Source organism: Labrus mixtus, chromosome 1 (genome assembly GCF_963584025.1).
Source record: "Labrus mixtus chromosome 1, fLabMix1.1, whole genome shotgun sequence".
Taxonomy (NCBI): domain Eukaryota; kingdom Metazoa; phylum Chordata; class Actinopteri; order Labriformes; family Labridae; genus Labrus; species Labrus mixtus.
Window position 1 is genome coordinate 12,437,051 of NC_083612.1, and position 20,442 is coordinate 12,457,492.

At 37.9% G+C, this 20,442-nt stretch overlaps 1 protein-coding gene across 2 annotated transcripts; it reads left to right on the top strand.

The window, feature by feature from the left end:
• Positions 1-84: 84 nt before the first annotated feature.
• On the top strand, positions 85-20,442 carry LOC132953974 (uncharacterized). Of its 2 annotated transcripts, XM_061026419.1 has the most exons (16): positions 85-393; positions 4,385-4,486; positions 4,672-4,832; positions 8,363-8,553; positions 9,340-9,444; positions 10,434-10,572; positions 11,129-11,279; positions 11,765-11,897; positions 12,275-12,427; positions 13,434-13,471; positions 13,620-13,649; positions 13,763-13,929; positions 15,291-15,868; positions 15,993-16,092; positions 17,312-17,558; positions 18,945-20,442. In XM_061026419.1, the coding sequence occupies exons 3-16, from the start codon at positions 4,704-4,706 to the stop codon at positions 19,025-19,027; spliced, it is 2,244 nt and encodes a 747-aa protein (XP_060882402.1). In that variant the 5' UTR covers positions 85-393; positions 4,385-4,486; positions 4,672-4,703; the 3' UTR covers positions 19,028-20,442. The 2 variants fall into 2 exon arrangements, with proteins under 2 accessions (XP_060882402.1, XP_060882480.1); XM_061026497.1 differs by lacking the exon at positions 4,385-4,486.

The window sequence follows — 20,442 nt, forward strand, 5'->3', positions numbered from 1 at the left end:
GTGTCAGGCACAAACTGCAGTAAAAACAAGCAATGCATTTTAAATGAGCTGCACCAGTTCAGGTAAACTGGAAACATTCTTATCTTTATAATCATCTGACTATTTTTAGGTTTAAGCACCAATCACTTCAAGAAATGCATTGTTTGCTCAAACCTACTTGGTAATTATCTCAACTCAGATTTTCAGTTTTCACAAAGCCCTCGTCATGGCGTGCAGCTTTTGTCATGCCTCTTGCTGTACACGGCGTCTGGTCGAGCCAGTTAAACTCCATTCTGTCACTGCCTCATTATTCTGCTCCACCTCAACTTCTCGAGACCTCATATAAGGAACACAATCACTCAAAACTTGAACCTCAACATTAGCTGGGACTTTGAACAGGAAGTGTGGCTGAAGGTAGGGAAATGAACTTGATCGTATGTGATAGATATGTCTGAACTCGGTTTTGTGTGTGTGTGCAAGTTCTGAAATTGAGTTTGTTCTGTGGTAGCTCATGAATCAAATCAACTTAACTTTGAAATGTCAGCAGCCGAGCTAGTTGAATTTATTACAGGATTTAAAGGAGCAGTACAAAGTATTTTTAAGATCTGATGAACCTTTTGGGGAAAAAAAAAACACATTGAGGGAGAACCCTCATTTGCAATGTTGCTGAGGAACAGACAACAATAGAAAAGAGGCAAGATACAAATAAAATAAAGGATCAGGTGTTATAACAGCAAACAAAAAAACAGGTCAAATCATTCAGATCAGAAATTAATATGTGGAATTGTCTCCGTGTTATTAATGTGGTTATCTTAAAGTGTGTGGTGTGTAGTAACTAAAAGCAGACCTTCCTAGCTCTGCATGGATTCTAGGAACCTGCAGGGTGAGCCAAAAACGAGTAAAAAACAAACAACAAAAACAAAGATGAAAGATACGGAGGACGTTTATCTGAAAGGGCTTTATAAATAAATAAATATGCTGGTCTCTTCTAATTGTAAGAGCAGACAGGCCAGTGTTTTGATACAAATTAATATATAATTCAAAGTAGCACAGCCTGTTGCAAGACTGAAAAGTTAAAGTTGTGTGTTGTAACTCTGTTATTAAATACATGTTTTGAAACATACCTCACCATCAGCCATGCACCTGAAATGTGTCTCCCTTCAGTGTTGAACCTTTTATTTAAAAATCACCTTTAAAGAGAACAACAGTTAAAGACGTGCTATACGCTGCTCTGCTCAATAATAACAAAAACATTCAAACCAGTTTTTCTCAAAAAGAACCAAACAATAGGCCCAGTTTACCCCGTTGTTTAAAATAATGAGATTAAAGATAAAGAAATGTAAGAGGTGTGACACAGTACTCGTTCTGGGATTATTTTGTAACCGTATGAAAGGGACAGAAGGATTCAAATGTTTGATTTTGGCTGCAGAGTTTTATGTTCATAGTGATTTTTCATTCCTACTTTAACAGAATTGATAAAGAGGTTTAGTGAATTTGTGCCGCTGATGTTTTAAGTCGGCACAGTTACAGCCTCGTTTGTCTTTCGGGTGATAAAGGGCATACACCTTTTTATTGTACCTTATCAATTTGTTTGAATTTGTGATGAAAAATAATAATTGAAGAGAGTTAGAATGGCAAAAGACATCTCCAAAAAGAATGAAAACAAAAAGCATTTAAAAGATTTAAAATTATTTATTTTTAGCTCCTCACAACTGATTCAACATCTAAAGTACAAAAGTTCTAAGCACTTTTCCCGTAGACTAACAGTTAGTGTTGTAGTCAAGACCAAGACTTACCCAAGACCAGAGTTCACCGAGACCGAGTGAAGACCAAGACATTAAGGGATCGAGACCGAGTAAAGACCAGACCATAAATATCACAGAAAAATCCTCATCTTGTGTGCAATGGGCGAGTGACTCACTTACAACGTAACACCAAGAAAGGTTGCGACCATAACTTGGGATAAAAATCGAATTATGAATAAATTGAAGTTATTTGTTCTTTTAGAAAGGGGGCTTTTCCTTCTAATCACAGAAATGCTTTGGAAAAATAGCCTTTCAGTGGTGGTCTTGACGGGTCTTGATTTAAAATCTGGAGTCCGCTCAGTCTGAGGCCGAGACAAGATCGAGTCAAAATGCTTTTGTTTCCAAGATGAGACCGGGACCTTCAAAAAGTGGTCTCGAGACCGATTTTGAGTACCTCAACACTTCTTACAGTAAGGCTTGAATCAGGATTCTTCCTTTACAATCTGGACAAGCCATTTACTTGGAACATCCTGTCAAACTTTAGAAAAGTTTCCGACTCTGAAAAAGTGAACAAATCTTATTTTTAGAGATATGATTGGCTGAGGTGGACTTTTTAAAACCATGATTTCAACAGCTAACGTGCCCCAGTGTACCAAAAGAAATCTGTTTTGTGTTCAATTCAACAAAAGACTTCAAAAAGGCTTCAGAAAAGTTCTTTAGTTTCACATAAATAGAGACAGTCACAGCCTTTAAAAAAAGAAACAGTAATTCTGCTCTTGTAGGTATGAAAATGTAAATACTGGACTTCTTCATGTGTGTAATATGTGTGTCATTCTTTGAACACTTCTGCTTAATAACCCTTTATTAACATAATGAGGTTAATGATGGATGAGTGATCACAGATTTGCTGAATCTTATAATTATAAATGTGGAGCACCAATCTGACTTCCCTGCTCCATGACGTTCCTGCATCAACATCAAATGTTGTTTTTCTGTGTGTTTGCCTCTTACGGCCTTCTTCGATCATCAGTGATATGTGACACGTTTCTTTAAATATGATTTGATAACAATACAAGTCACAATAATCCTTTGGTTGTCTCATCATCTTTTCGTCTTTAAATCCATGAGAATCAGAGATGATGAACTCTCGTTTGAAAAGGTGTCGGGGTACAGACGACAGTAGAGCAGGGGCAGATAAAATCATCAAAGAAGGTCAATCAAACAATCAGTCTTTCTTTGTATAGCGCCAATTCATAACAAATGTTATCTCAAGACACTTTACAAACAGCAGGTTAAAGACTTTACTCATTGTTATGTTACAAAGACCCAACGTTAATCCATCATGAGCACAGCACTTAGCAACAAGAGGCAGAAATCTTCATGGAGAGCCATCCACCGACACTGTGTCGGGTTTGAAAAATGGAATAGGGGGAGATGGGATAAGATGCTGGAAGAAGGATAGGGACAAATGGGGGGGAAGTATACGGTAAAGGTTTCAGAATTTACAACTAGTCTAAAAAAAGTCTTTCACTAAATAAATAAATAAAAAATCTTAAAAACAATTAGGGGATTAAACTATGAAACAGTTCAGATCAATTTTGCAGAGTGAGCCATGCCTGGGAGCATGTGCAATGGTTATTTTATGTTTTACATTAGACATTTTTCATGTTATGTGTTTTGTTTTTGCACCAAATAATGAAAGTAGTAGCGATAAGTCTAACAAAAGCTGAGCGATAAGAGGAAGATTATGTGAAAATGCTTCTTTTTTTTTTTTTTTTTAATTAAGGCTCCAATTATTGGGAAAAAATGCAAGCCGTTTTTCCACTGTTTTTCTTAAGAAGACAATGGCCAGGTGCATAAATAGCTTTAGAAAGATTTTACAGTTGAACTGGTCGCCCCCTCCATAGATTACATCCCCTAACTTTATTTCTATAGTTTATAAAGAGTCTGGGAAATCTTTGAAGGAGCAGAATCGGTGTTACAGAGTTAGAAGTAGAGAGGGTTTTTTTTCTTTCTCTCCCTGTTTGACATGATCTTTATATCAACATATCAACAGAGCTGACGTTTTATTTCACCACAAAATCTTTCACTTAATATCATCAATGTTATTTTTAAAGATATGCTGAAAAACAGAAAGAATGTTTATGTCTCTTTTGAAATAGTAGAATATACCTAAACATGAACATACCACTTGTATTGCATCATTTTTTCCATTGCATCAACGCCTGTTTAAAGCATCTTCTTCGTTTTGCAACATTTCGCTTCACCAGAGCCGTGATATTTAAAATAGTAGGAATATTGATCATTAGATAAGATTGTGATTTTTAATGTTGGTCTTTTACTGTCACATGCTCCCTGTATTGTCCCATTGAACATGTCCACACAGACATATTCTTTTTTATGTTTCATATGTATTGTTGTTATTGTGGCTAACATCTCTCTGTGTTATTTGTGATGTTCTGTATGTTTTAATGTTCACTTCTCATCTTTATCCTTGTGTCTATTTTTACGTCATCCTTTCAGAGTACAGTATATTCTTCAGGCCTCATAAACCACACATCGTTCATACCCCACCGTGAATTGAAGAGTCGTTCTAGTTTCTGTCTGCTGAAAGCTTCACATCAGTCAGCACTCTAATCATCTCTCTCACATTTTTTCAGAGACAATACCTCTGAAATAACCACCTCGTCACACCACAATCCCCTCTAACAGACGTCAAACAGCAACCTTCTTTCGGAAAGTGTCAGCACTCATAATGCTGGGTAGGTCTGAGATGATGTCCATATCATAATGTGAATTACTTGAGTCGTATTTTGTCGTTGTTGTTTAACTAACATGATGTCAGCTAATTGACGCTAAGCTTAATACACTCTAAAAAAGAAACACTCTTAACCTCAGAATAATGAGCCCTGGTTGTGACCTGAGCTTGTCTCTGTATTTCCCTAAGGTCCAGACCTCCTGTGTGACTGAGGAGCTGAGATGCAGAGATCCAAACTGAGAATGCTGCTGCAGGGCCTGACTCTCCTCCTGTTAGGCCCCGCCTGCGATGCCACTTCTTTGGGACTGACGGTTCACGTCGTGCCCCTGTCGAGCTATGGAGGAGAACAGGTGAGAAATCTCATCTTAAAAACCCTTTTGTGTCTGTGAATCCAAACATTTAGACACCTGAAATTAACCCCATGATAGTCTCGTAATCTCTATCAGTCAATGACGTTTCTGTGTTGCCTTACGTGACAGTATGAACTCAAACAAACCATTTACAGGCCTATTTAAAGTTACCTCCTTATACATTCAGCATTATGTTACTGGATATCATACATCTTTAGTGTTACTTTTCTTTTACTCCATGCCTACAAAGAACTACAAAATTTCCACTGGGTTTGTATTCCTTGTCAGACTTAGAACTCTTACAATCTGCCTACACCTATACCCATTCACAGGTAATTATTTAGACAGAAGTATAAATATATCTCAAAGTCAGAGGTTTTAAAATGAATCCACTCATTTGTCTAATTTCTTGGAAGACAAAGGATCTACTTATTAATAATTTATGTGTAAATCAGAGGCTCTTTGTATTTGCCTTATCAACATGAGATGTGACCTTTTAGGATTTAATTGGCAACATGAAGCGAGTGCAATTCATTTTGAAATTTAGCAAAACTAGTCGTAATCTCATGATTCTTTATTTAAAGGTCATATTAAGCCAATAATCGCTGTAGACAGATTCAAATGTCTGAAACTCACACAGGATAGAAATATAGAGGCTATCAGTCAGGTGTAAACTCAGCGTCTGAGTCTGGTACCAAAGTATTGTTCAACACATCCTGCTTGACTGATCCATGTTCACACTAGCTGTCACAAAGCGTGTCAAACTCACACGCATAGCCAACACTGCTGCAGAGTTAGTTGGTCTCCCCACACTCTAATCTCCCAAAGCTCAATCGTCATTACAATTAAGCCCTGGAATTCACACAGCCTCTCAATAAAACCTGACTGTGAAACCCTGTGGGCACAGGTACTGGTCCCTGTGGTGCTCCATGTCGCTGACCTGAATGAGATACTCCTAACAAATTGTTTATTTTATTGTCTGTTGCTGTGTGTTTATGTGTGTGGTAACTTGAGTTTATAATGAAGTATTAGAGAATCAGGATCATGAAGTATTAGAGAATCAGGATCATGAAGTATTAGAGAATCAGGATCATGAAGTATTAGAGAATCAGGATCATGAAGTATTAGAGAATCAGGATCATGAAGTATTAGAGAATCAGGATCATGAAGTATTAGAGAATCAGGATCATGAAGTATTAGAGAATCAGGATCATGAAGTATTAGAGAATCAGGATCATGAAGTATTAAAGAATCAGGATCATGAAGTACTAGAGAATCAGGATCATGAAGTATTAGAGAATCAGGATCATGAATCAGGATCATGAAGTACTAGAGAATCAGGATCATGAAGTACTAGAGAATCAGGATCATGAATCAGGATCATGAAGTACTAGAGAATCAGGGTCATGAAGTACTAGAGAATCAGGATCATGAAGTACTAAAGAAACAGGATCATGAAGTACTAGAGAATCAGGATCATGAAGTACTAGAGAAACAGGATCATGAAGTACTAGAGAATCAGGAGAAGAATTGTCCCGAGGTTATAATCATATCTTAAATCAAACAGACTGAAACATAAATACATCAGGAGACAGGTACGATTTCCCTTCAGCATTTAACACAACAATGTTTTCATTAAAACATAATCAGCCTGAACAGAGACCTTTGGTGCTTAAATCATTTTAAAAAGAGACAGATCAGGAAGTTAAATATGATTCTTTTTTTGCTGCTACACTTTGTTTGTTGTAACCGGTTCTTGTCCTGTGTTGAGATAACTGAACCAAAACAATAATGAAGAAGGTAATGAGTACCACGGAGCCAAAGACGAGCGTCATGAGTTTAGTATGCACGCCAAACCTGTTTAGCTTCCAGGGGGAGGAAGAGAAGTCTGTTTAAGACTTGAGCTTATTATCAGTTATAGTTGAACTCCCTGAAATGAGGAAGATCAGTGATTTACCCAAACACTGTTCAGTGTTGTGATGAAGGTGTCGTTCCTTTTGAATGTTGTTTATTTCACTGTTTGGATTTCATTTCCTGTTTTATCTTCTCTCTTCCTTCTTGTTGCTTGTTTCCCTTGTGTGTATTTTTATTGCTGTTTTAGTCTTTAGTGTTTCCTGTTTTATTTTGTTGTTTCTTATCCTCGTGTTTCTCTACGTCCTGTGTGTTGTGACTGTTACATTCTTGAGTTCTCTGTGTGTGTGTCCGTAGTTTTTCTTGTTTTATTTTGTAGTTCTTGTCTTGCCTTACTTCCTCCCTTGGTCTGGGTTCTCTCCATTTTGATTGCCTTGACCATTACTGATATGTTTATATGACCTTTAACTAACAGTTCCAATGTCTGACTACCTGTGTTTGTAAGACCTTGTCTCTCTTGAGTGCAAAATGTTGTTACTCTTTTTTTTTTTTTACAAGATCTCCATCAACAACACTTTCCTGCATCGTCTCATTTCCTCAATCATTGTGGGGGCTTACATCATTCACCGTAAAACTGACGTCCATGATTGTTAGATAGACTGAGGCCAGGCGATGTTCCTGTAGGACAGGAGAATTAAAGATAACGTTGTTTTACTTTGAGCTGTATACAAAAAAGAAAGAAATCTCAAATTTACTAGTGCCTCTGAAATTCCCATCATTAATCACCCAGTTTTAATGAATGATCAATCGTCGAGCTCTGCAAAAGCCTCTCCCTCCGTCATCTATGATGTGTAAATCAGAGAGTGCAACTGTTTCATGCCCTCATATATATGACAAAAGAATTCAATCTAAATATTGTCACAACTATCTGACCAATGCATTTATTATCAACCACTAAAGTGAACATATTTCACATAAGAACTCATCTTTTTATGAAACAACAAACATCCAATCCTCTGATTTAAACATCATGAATAGCAGCTTGTTTAAAAAACCTGTATGTTCACAAGGTAGAGATTTGAACATGTTTTTGAGTCATTGAGAAGATGGATGGATTATTTCATTACAAAAGTAGGGCTGTAGATCCTACTGAGAATCACAACAACAAAGAAAGCAAAGAAATCAAAGCTACATGTTGGCAGACGTTAAGAAGAATGTGTTTGTCATCATAATGTTTTTTTTCTTTGTTGTTTTTCCGCCGAGATAGGACAGTGGATAGAGTCGGAAATCAGGGAGAGAGAGTGAGGAATGACATGCGGGAAAGAAGCCACAGGTTGGATTAGAACCTGGGCCGCCCGCTCGGAGGACTTTAGCCTCCGTACATGGGGCGCGCTCACTAACCACTATGCGCCCTCTTTGACTCGTTTTTTTTTGTGCCATTGGTTTTCAGTGTGCCAAAGAAGCTTAGCAGCTTGGCTTTTAGATCATTTTCTTTTGTTTGAATCAAATCTAATACCTCCTGAACAACACGATGATGAGTGAAAATATTTCAGTGAGTGATGACAGACTGTACCTGCCCTAAAGATTCTTTAGCCTAAGGTGAATTCTCTTCACTCAGTCTTTAATCAATCAACGCTCAAGAAGTTTTGTAAATGCATTTTGTCTTTTTGCTTCTGCAGGTGCGCGCTCACTTCAGTGCCATCGTTCCTGGTCCTTGTCCAGATATGACCAGCCTCTGTGCTTCGGGGGAGGACTGTCTGGTCCACAAAACCTCGTTACCCTTCCAGGGCACCAAACCAGCGCCCGGCTGGTGCGTCCGCCAGTGGCAGAAAACTGTCCCCAGTAACTTTAAATCCACCATGAGCTTAAGGTATGTGACCTACAAATACACCGTCCTGTGATCTTTGACCTCAAACATCTAAAATCCAACCTATTATATATCAACACATTTTCCTCAACTCATCATTATACTGGAAGAAATGGCTTCTCTCTGTTTTAACTGCTGCTGCTTCCTGTTTGTGGTGTTTGGCACGTCATAGTTACAAGGCCTCATCCACCTCGTGTTTGTCACGTCTTGATTAAATAAATAACTCGTATCAGCTTGTTGTTGACATTTTTTTTGTGAAACAGAAGACGTAGTTGTGTCTGTTCAGGACTTTAATGTGATGAAAACTTGTCAGGCACGATACAGTTTAGTTTTAATGTACGATAAAATAAACAACACAGATCTCTTTCTCTTCGGTCCGCATGTACAGATCTTCCTTTTATAGAATAATGTTGAATCAAAAGTTTCACTTGATGTAGAAATCTTTTCTTCGAGTAATAACAAAATAAATCTTCATTATGCTTTTTTGTCCGATCAGTGTCTCATGACTTCTTTTAGGCTGTGCTCATTTCTTTTATTTCTTTAACGTTCCTCTGTTAATCCTGCCCTTCAGCACGGGGAGCTTTGATTTGTCCTTTGATGTCCTTTAAACTTCAGTTTTACTCTGTTCTACATCATATTGGTTTAATTTTATTATTGTTTGGTGTTTTAGGATTTTTTTAATAGTTAATTTGATGCGGGGATTTGATTCAGGATACGTTAAAGTAAGATCAAAACAATTTTCACATTGTTTCAGTGACACTAACACACATGTTTTTCCTTAATGTGTAGCTCCAACACAGACGTTTATGTATCAATAAATGCAGCGCCAGTGGTTCGGGAAAACAGCGGGAGACTCAACCAGCCTGCTTATGTCGCTCTCCCTCCTCCACTTAGGTAATGAACAAGTGCCATACTACATATTTCAAACACTATCCTGTCTTGTGTTGTCATAACTCATGTGAATTTATTTAGACACATTGTAATATTTGCTATTTATTATATTGTGGATTCCCAAAGATCTATAGCAGAGGCATGTATGAACATACAGTAAATGTAAAAAAAAAGGAAAATATAAACTTAAGAAACACAAATCACGCAGGGATAAGAATTCAAGGATACAGAAAAGTCTTACTTTACATAGAGCTCAGATAAGTAGAAGAGTCAGAAATGGAAAAATATACATCACTTGAGAGAGAGTCTACCTAACTTGAAGGTATGACATTATGACTAAAAAAATTTTTGTTGTTGCCATAAATGGTAAATAGACTTTTCTACCGCATGTCACACCTACACATTCACACCCATGAAGTAGTGAGACCATCAGAAGTAACTAATCCCATTCATACACATTCATACGCCGCCGATGAAGCAGCAGGGGAAATTCGGGGCTAAGTGTCTTGCCCAAGGACACATCAGACATGTGGCTGCAGGAGCTGGGGAATCGAACCCTTGACCTTCCGGTTGAGAGACGACGACTCTACCAACTGAGTCACTGCCGCCCCTAGTGTAGATGAGATGGTTGTACTCACAGCTGTACAGTAAATGTGTAGCTAGGTTTACAGGAGCAGCCATTCATCTCAGCTTACAATAGTTAGGCCGGCAAAAGATAAAAAATTCTTGGACCTCTCATCGTCACTTTGTCCACACTTCTCTCTGTTTATAAAATCAGTACATAAGCTGGAGGCAACACAAAAAACGTCAGGTAGCTAAAAATACTTTTCAGGAAACAGCCGCCAGTACACAACCATTTCCTGTAATCCTTTTACCGATGCACAGATTTGGATCATATCTGCTTTTGTTTACACCTTTGTGCTGATGGTATGTACGGTTTGAGTTGCTCATTCTCTCTCTGTGCCTTGTCTCCTGCTGTGTGACGTGATCAGGGCTCGTGTGAACTGCCCTCACCACATCCCCTTGTCGGTGAAAGACCTGGACGGGGACAAGGTGCAGTGTCGTTTTGCCCGCCAACAAAAAAGAGAGTGTCTTAACTGTCCTCAGCACTCGTTTCTAGAGCTCGATGAGGTGAGCCTTACTTCAGCACTAAGCTATACGAACACTAACACAACACAGGTATTTAAAAATGTCTTCAAATACATGTTGACAAACAAAAAAAAACAGTTAACCCAAGGCTTACTGGAAGTTGTGATCAGTATCATTAAACTTGAGACTTTAAATCAAAAATAACCTCTTTGGTAGTCATGATAAAGTTAAAAGCAAAACAGAAAACGTAGAAAGATGTCTCAGTAAGGAAGAAAAACAGGTTTAGCAATAACGGTTGAATGAGAAGTAAGAAAGATAGGGACAGGGCCAGTATCTGTAAGTGAATTATACCATGACGTTTTCTTTACGTTATTGCATTTTACTGTCAATCCCTTCAAAGGTTCTTTGACTTTCAGCTGAACATTTCCAGCCCTCTGCTTTGCAAATTAAGGAAAATACAACCCAAAAAATCAGAAACAATGCCCAGTGTTTCATGGAAATAACCCACTGACCTTGTTGTTGACCACGCTGAGGTTATTTCTGCTCAGTGAAAACATCACATAAAGTTGTGCTCTGTTTGTTTTTCCTCTCTCATCAGGGGAAATGCATTTTAAAGTTCAATGGAAAAGCAGCAGCAGGACAGTATTTCATCTACCTGATGGCAGAAGACCTGATTCCTGTCCCCCCATCGATCCAGAACAAAGACAACAAACCCCTCAGCTCTGTCCCAGTGCACCTGTCTCTCACTGGTGAGTCTGTCGATCGGATAAAACAACATCAATGTTATCTATTATCAAACATATAGACGTACAGAATCAGAACAATGTACCACAGACTGTTGAAACATAACAACTTTTGTTAAGGAATATTTTGAGTTTGAGCTATGTCCCATATTGGTTCTTTAAATTTTCTCCCCTGTCCTCCATCATAATTTGAAGCCGAGAACACAATTTTACAAAGGATTACATATGCTTCATAAATGTACCATTTATTTTATCATTGTCTGGTGTCAAAGCTACATTGCTTCATTTTTAAAACGTATTAACACATCAGCTGGAATCAGGCATAAGGACCTTTACTTATTAATAAGCAGGAACTTTAGGAGGAATTAAATAAAATCCCCGAACAAAATGAAAATGCTGGTCACTGCAGCGGAAGCTTCTGAGTCCTTTCAAAAGTTTCAGGGAAAAACATCCTGCAATGTAAACAAGGTTTATTTTTTGTATTTTTTTAGTGGAGGAGTCGACTAACAGCTGCAGCGATGAACCTTTGGCAACAGGTGTGACCCCCAGAGAGGACTCCATGCTGTTTGTCCTGCCGTACCACAAGGCGAAATTCGACATCAACTTTGAGTCACAGCGGGAGGGGTGCGTGTCTTTATTTGTGTGTCGCAGCTCTGAGTGTGGAAGTCATACAGAAACTCCTGCATTACTGTTAGAAATCTCAATTCACATCTCTCTACAAACATCATGACTGAGCAAACTGTTGAGTGTGTGAAGTATGTTGAGTAGTGAATGATTGAGCAAGGCTGTGATTTGAGACAAAGCTGAGGTCTTATAGGGAACAATCATCCAAACCTCTTGCATGGTTTTAAGTGAGCACAGGCTTCTTAAGCAAACTTTCATAAATACAGCTTAGAACATCAAAGTTTAGGTTTCTCTGTGTTTTAGAGCTGCTGTAACAAGCAACCACTAGTCCGGCCGACGCCATCTTGATGTGTTTTTATCTCATCTTATATTTGCAGTGTTTTAGAGGTCGCAGTGGTTGGTCCACCTGAACTCTTCAGGGTCGGCTTCACATCAATCGGCCCACTAGCCAAGATGAGCATAGCCTGGATCCGCGCTGAAAACAATCTGACCCGTCTTTTGCCCATCTGCTTTGCTGTGAATACCAAGAGGTAAGCTCTAATGAGAAAACCAGTGGTATAGTTATAGGCACCCATTCAAATGGATCCACATCCATGACAAGGGTAAAGTGTAAGGAGTCTGGATCTGAATCACTTGAGAATTCTTTACAAAATACCAACATTTCATTTGTTTAAAATACAGTAAATACTATATTGTGTGTCATAGTAATCTGTAATACTATAGTGTTTACATAGTGTTATAAAGACTCCTACTTTACACCACGATCAAACATGATCTGACATGCCACAGGCTACATTTGTGTTTACATATCAGTGAAACATATCCCTTTTAAAACCTTTTATACTTGTTAGTTACTCTTTACAAGACACTCAAACGTTTTCAGCACTAAATTAAAAAAACTGTTCAGGGCATTTGGAAAGAAAAATGCACACAAAACATTTACAAATTGAAAAATATGAAATACATCACAGACACAGAATGTGTCAGTCGCAGAATTACTAGTTGCGTTCACTTTTGTATCGTTCCTTTCTTGTGCACACACGAGTACACACACAATGTACATGTGACATGTAAAAGCACGTCACATGTAAATTATGTCCTACAGCGTTTATGTAAAACAGGGCGTCTTGCTCCCCTGCGGGTAAAGACTCATACCAAAATAACTGCAACCTTCTTTTTTGAAATCCATCACTGGACCTTTTTGTCTTGTCATACACTCCCTCTAATATATTAAATGTTCAAGTCCTGAAACCTGCAGCTACAGCAAATGTCTGTTATAGTGTATTGTTCACAAATAGACCTGCTTACAATGCAAGGGAAGTAATGTTCACATATTGAACATGTCTACATATTTTTAGTACACAGATATTATGCTCAAAAATGAACAAATCATAAGAAAACTCCTCTTTCAATGTCATCACGTATCTCTCTCCAAAGAGCACTTGAAACACGTTTATTTGAGTCCAGAAAGTGCTCCCTCTCTCACATATTTGTATGTACTTGAAGTGGTCTGATTTGCCACTCTTATCTTTCCAGTTTGCAGTCAGAGCCCAGATGCGTGTGGCTGTACCAAAGTAAGACCTTCAGCTCACTACAAATGTCCTAAGAGTGACAGTTATGCTTCACTATAGCAATAAAAAAAATTCCCCTCCTCACAGCAACATTTCTCAGAATATATTGCCTATTGAAATGTGCTTTTCTTTTCTTTTCTTTTCTTTTCAGGGGAGCTGAAGAAACTACCTGATGGCACAGGTTGAGAAAACATAACATTCAGTTTGAAGTGTTATATGTGTAATTCAAAGCTTAAGTGTGTCCCAGTGTGAAAATGTACTAAAACTTTAGAATGTGCTGCTGTCCACCTGCAGAGCTGAAGTGTCAGAAGACAGAGATGACTCTGGTGCTTCCTGTCGCCTCCCTGAAGAACATCGACCTCTCTGAGCTGCAGCTCAACAGCCCCACCTGTCCCGTCGTCTACAACCGCACACACCTGACTGCAACCATCTCCTTGTCCGGCTGTGGAACCAAGACTTTGGTAACTTGCTCCACCTTTCTGTCTTCTCTTCCTTTTTTTTTAAAAAGGATATCTTGTTTTGTCTTTCTCTCCTCACGTTTACCTAACCATTTTTAAAAAGCTAAAACAACTTTTCTAATGTATCACACTGCATCAGTAGTTGGGGACTTCTAGTTTTCATGGATTGGGCTTTGTACTCCAGCTTTTAAAGAAAACAATAAATTTCATTAAGCAGCTGCTTTTGGACAAAAGTGTCTGCTTAAGGAAATTGTAACATTATAACATTGTATAGTACTCTCATCTTCATGAAGGACAATGGCATTACATAAGAGGTCACTTAACCCCTCAATCAGTAAACAACCCGTGACACCAAATACACAATCAACTTACATTTATGGCTCCTACAAGTATGGTAAATGGTAACTAGACTTGAGCTGGTATAGCGCTTTTTTAGTCTTAGACGACTCAAAGCGCTCATACACCGCAGGTCACACCTGCACATTCACACCCACACCTCTGTAGGAAGCAATCAGTATTAACTAATCCCGTTCAGACACATTTATAGGGTTCAGTGCCTTGCCCAAGGACACATCGAACACGTGGCTTCGGGAGCTGGGGATCGAACCCCCAACTCTACCACTGATTCACAGCCACGCCACAGACATCATTGGTTAAATAACTTACAAAGCGATGTTGTTACCATTTTCAGTTCATTAGATAATAAGACAGTTCTGCTTTATGACATTGCTACCACAGTGACTTTTCAATCAGGATGGAAACATAGCAATGCATAACCCCCCTGTCGTCTTTATACTGTGTGGTCACTGCTGAATTCTACGTTCCAAACTAATTACAGTCTACTTCTTATACTGTCTGACCTCACGTCGTTTAACTTGTACTCGTACAGGTTTGGTTACATGCATCGCACCTCTGACCGCAACCTCGGTGGAACAGTGTGAAAACTTTTAAGTGGATAGGACAATAAAAACCCTGTTTTTCGGTCTGCTGTTTACTTTCTGGGTGTTACGACCCAGTACGGACCTGGGGGTAAGGAAAGCAACATGAAGCCGACATACTCAGGCAAACAAGCTGTTTGTTGTTTACAAAACATATATTTAAAAAAAAAAAACAACAACACATAGTTTACCAGCAAGATACATCATCAAAAAGAAGAGTGATAAGAGAACAAGGTGGAGCCAAATCATTAAACAAACAAAAAATATTCATCCTACCCATTTACTTACAGTGAACGAATGGAATAAAACATCTCTTTAACTACGCTACTCTTGCCCAACTAATTTCAAATATGATTCGTATTGACAGATTATTCAGCTGATTATGAATTATGACAATTCTCACCAGCCTCCTCTCTTTTTCTGCAGCAATCTGGTTCAGAGCTGGTTTACACCAACACCTTGAAAAGTGTCCAACCGTACACTCTTGTCAGACGCACGCCCTCCCTCATCCTCCCTCTGGCCTGCCGCATCCCTGGAGTCCAGGCAAAGGGGCCGAAGTTCCAGCTCGGCATTCCCACGGAGATGAAGACCTTTGGTACTGTGAGGTATTGGATAGAATTTTACCGTCCTGGAAATGGGCCATTTGCAAAATTCACAAGCGTCCCAGAGCTCCGAACCCTCCGAATGGCTCCAAGTCGACCACGTCGAGAAGTGGAACCTCTATCAGAGATAAACACCCCTTCCAGCAGCAACTCCACCAGCTTCACCAATTACACCACCCCCAGCAGCTCCCCCAACAGTGCCTCAACCAGCTCCTCTCACAACAGAACCACTGCCAGTTACATCGCCTCTACTACTAACTTGCAAGTCGGGTCCAGGCTTAACGTGCTGGACCTCCATGTGAGGTCCAACTGCAGCATCAATCGAGCCGAGATGATAGTCAGCAACTGTTTAGAGTCGGAGACGGAGGATTTTGCTGTGTCATTCCCCATTCTGGATCAAGGGTCAGTGACTGCCAACTTGAACAGAACAGATACAGTTTGTACGAGGGTGATAGAAATGTTGATTCTGTATTAGCACAAGTACATTATATGGGTTCTAACAGTTCTCTCACTCTTTCTCTTTCAGGTGTACAACTTCTAACAGCACATTAGAGGTTATTACAACAAACCTCAATTCAAAGATTTACCGGCTTGATTTGAGCAACATGAAGGCCAAGGGGACAACTGTACGTGATTTCATGCAACACACTCAAACATAACATTTTTAAAATTCTTCTCTTCAGAGTATTCATTTAAAATTCCCCATGACAAGTCTTGTGAGATAAATGAGTAAATAATATCATAAATACATCGAGCCTTTGTGGTGGGAAAAAAAGGATGTAAATATTTGAGTAAGGCACGTATAGACCACAGTGATGAAGAGGAACTATGTAGAGTTTAGCCCTGATAAGAGAGAGCTGAGGCTGATGTCACTAATTGTACTTTAAATTGTAGATTTTTAACGGCACTAGCTATGAGGCTATTTGGAGTTGGCCTTCCTTTTTGCTCAGACTGAATATTTGAACCACTGCCTGCAATTATCTATGGTCCTCTGAGAAAGAATCATATTACTTTCCCTCTAGCTCCATCATGAGGTTGACTTCACTGCATAGGTTGTTTTCAAATGTGTACATATGGCTGACAAAAAAAAAACAATAATTGATTAAAAAAAAATTAACTTAAAACAGTTAATTAAAACATATACGTATATGCTCTAATACCTGCATTATAATAATCCTTAGCTTTGCTACATGCTATCATGAATTAGCTGTTGGCCTTAAATTGTAATAACTTTGGTTAGCCTCTTACCTTTTTTTATGTACCATTTTCATGTCACAGTTATCATATTTATCAATAAAAATGATTATTTATTTGTGTACGTGATTGTTCTATTACACCCTGAAGTAAGATTGCAACCATGGAAACATAAAGTATAGATGATAGATTCCGTTTATTTATCATTTTATTTATAAATCTGCATAAAAAGAAAAAAGCTAAATATATATATATACCTTAAAAAAAACTATTTAAAGAACAAAATCACTTTTAAAATACAATAAAAACTACTTAGATAAAAGAACAAGAAGTATAGTAATTCATTCAAGTAATTTGTTTTTCCGAGTTCTGATAGAAAACATGGTGACATTAGCATGTAGCTCAAAGTGGTGCAGCCACACACGGCTGTTAGCATCGTCTCTTCTGTTTAGGATTAAACTTTCCCTCCATTTCTTCTCTTTGCATTTCTTCTTATACAGTTTCAAAATGAGTCACTGCAATATTTTTTCACCGCCTATTAGAGTCTTACAAATATTTGAAGTCAGGTTACAGACTTTTTTTTTCATTGGGCTCCTAAATGCTATCTTCCCTCTTATTTTTTTGTAAATGTATTTGCTTTGTGTTTTGCAGATGTACGTCGAGTGCACAGTGAATCTTTGCATCTCCACGCTACCCTCTCAGAGGTGCCCTGAGATTTGCAGCCGCACCATTACTGAAAAAACTTTGATTGACGGTGTGTATACCAAAACCTACACTGTCCGCTCAGGACCTGTTAGCCTCGTGGTCACTCCTGCACCAGCAACAACTCCTGTTGCTACTACTACTACACGTACTACTGTTGCTACCACAAGTGTCCAGAACACCACCTCCTCACACGGTAAGATGCTCTCTGCTAAACAAACCAAACAGTCCACTGTCCTGTGAGATCCTTTGTTAATTCACTGGAATCAAGTTGATTAAAAAATACCTGCAATATTTTATTTACAGTTTTCAAGCTTTCTGACAGCTTGAAGCCCTGACTCATACTAAGCTGTTTGATATTCAGTTGACTGCTTAAAGCACAAACAAATCAACTTCTTCCAAATGTTATGTGTATAAAATGTGGATTTCAGCATCAACATTCAATACAAGCATTGTCCCATTTCATTTCATGATGATGATATTAAGTGCAACAGATGATATTAAGTTTATTTCGGTCAGCATTTAAAAAAACAAACACATAATTATCTGATCATTTCAGTAAATATGAAAGTTGTAAATAAATACATTTAGGGATTGAACTGACTGAAAAGGTGGTGGCCGAAGCTATGTCTTATTATGCCAACACTTTTTACAGAACATACTCCCTTAGGCAACCCTTTAACTTCACTACCAAACCAAACATTGCACTACCTGATACAAAAACTGATACAGAAACGAAAACTGAAGTCCCAGCATTTCATGAGATTTCATTAGAGAACGCACAATCCGGAAGTCGCAATCTTTTCAAAATACTAATCCTCACGTATCATCTTTATATTTGTTTATTACACTATTTTGAACATTTTTTAAAAATGTATTAAGTGAACAACACATTCTTAAATCATTGTAAAAACTATTCCTCGGCTTCAACGCAGTTCTGCTTCGGTTTTGTCCTTACTTTTTTTTTTTTTTGAAGACACCTGTGCCCTGAAGTTCACAACGGCTCTCTCTGATTTCAAACAGCTTCTGAATACATTTTGAACATTCTGTGCTTCGTAGATTATCTGTGCTGTTTTTAATTCAACTAAATTTTACTTTACTTTACTTTACTTTAATTAAACTTTAAAGCATGTACTGTAAATTAATAAGCAGTGAGTCTGTCGTTTCATGATAGTGGCATCGATTTACAATTCGTATACATTTCTTTTGCAACCAAAATATAGAATTTGTGTTGGTTTTGTAGTATGTTTTGCCCCGTACTTCCACACAGTAAGTCAGATAAGGTACTACTACAAGAGAACAATAAAGTGTGTATAATGAATTCTTATTCAGGATATCCCTTGTTTTATACAAAATGGCAATGGATTTTGACATTTCCCTTTTTACATTATGTATATGCTGCTTCCAACAAAGTTTAGGATCAATTATTACACCGAGAAAAGTATTTTTATTCAAGTATGGATTTAGGTGAATTCTTAATGTCTGCTGAAATATCAAATCTCTGTTACCTTTGTGTTATTTGTAACATGCGTACAGGTAAACAGAAATGCACCTCTATAACCTCGGCTCTTTTCTCTTGCAGCTCCAGAACAGACCTGCGCCCTGGCAGCGGGAATGCTTCTGACAACTATCAGCATATTTCTTCAAAACGTCTTCCTTTACTGAACACACTGCTGGAGGATGATGTGTCAGAAGATGGGGCACTACATTTGCCTGTTTGGGACATTTGAGTGTTGAATCACACACATAACTGTAGCTTAAACCTATATATTCATCTTTTTCAATCAAATAAATAAAACAGACAAAGGGAGCGCACACAACATGACTGATAACTCCAAAGGAATTGTTTAACTGGCTGCAGCTCATCGAAACGATCGTGTAAAGAATCTAAAGGTTCAGAAACAGAAAAGGGGTTGGGGGGGGGATAAATGTTTGTTTTGCTTTAATTATTATGATTATTGAACACGTCCACAAACAAAGTTATTTGTTTTATTGGTCCATTTTGTCATTATCTGGTCGTGGTCATTAGGCTGATTTTAGGAAATGCTGAAGCACTTAGTTAAGAGGGGCTGAAGAAGTCTTTTTGGACAATATTATAAAAGTTTTTAAAAGTTAAGTTGTATCTCCACTTCATTTGATCAATGACATCGAAAATAAGAATCAGAATAATAATGCTGCTACCATTATCACATTATAACAAAGCATATCCCACTCGAAACAAAATGAGTTTTTTAAATTGTAAATATAATTATTAAAAATCACATTAATCCGTTTTAAGGTAATTTAGTGACAATACAAGGAACCTTTTAAATCTTCACCTGAAACAAGTAAAAATAAAGTTTCCATTCAATAAAAGGGATGAATCAATGAAGACTATCTAAAACACTGCACAACATGTTTACACACCTGGCTTATCTAAAGCCAATTGGATAATCTAAAAGATTCAGTAAAGGGTCTTCATGAGTTGAACTTTATCAAGAACGTGTTTCTGTTTCAGTGGAACAAACTGAAAAACTACATACACTGTTTATATATATATTTACAGATGATTACTGTGTGATTATTTAAAAAAAAAAAACTTTATAGATTTGTCCCGTTCTGTCTGTACCCTTGAAGATATTTAAAGATAAAGATAAGATAAAAATAATATACTAGGCATAGGCATATACTATATAAACACTTTCACTTGTGGAAAGACAGAGGACAGTTCTTATTAAAAAAAAACACAGTGTGTAGAATTACTGATTTCACCCTGTACGCCAAGGTCATACAAAAACTAAGTTTGCATGTCCTTTTTCTCTTAAGTTAAAGTTTCCATCTCACTTCCATGGCATTCACATGAAAAGGTTGTAGGATTGACAAAACTGATGCATACAGTATGTGATTGCGTAGGCTTGCAAGGTCATTTGGTCAAGATGTTCAGATCTGCTCTCAAGCTTTCCTAACCCACTCTTTATGGTCACACAAAAGAATTAGCTTAATTAGCTTACTGTGTTGTTTTTCACTGCTATACTTTTTGAAAATGTACCATTGGATGAAAAATGTAACATTAAAAATAAGGGCAATGCATCAAAAAATAA

Bases quoted from the DNA above. Each gene is read 5' to 3' on its own strand.
- LOC132953974 (XM_061026419.1), top strand. From the start codon at position 4,704: ATGCAGAGATCCAAACTGAGAATGCTGCTGCAGGGCCTGACTCTCCTC. The intron at 13,472-13,619 runs GTAAGACCTTCA...TTTTCTTTTCAG, and splicing joins ATGCGTGTGGCTGTACCAAA to GGGAGCTGAAGAAACTACCT. The intron at 16,093-17,311 runs GTACGTGATTTC...TGTGTTTTGCAG, and splicing joins TGAAGGCCAAGGGGACAACT to ATGTACGTCGAGTGCACAGT.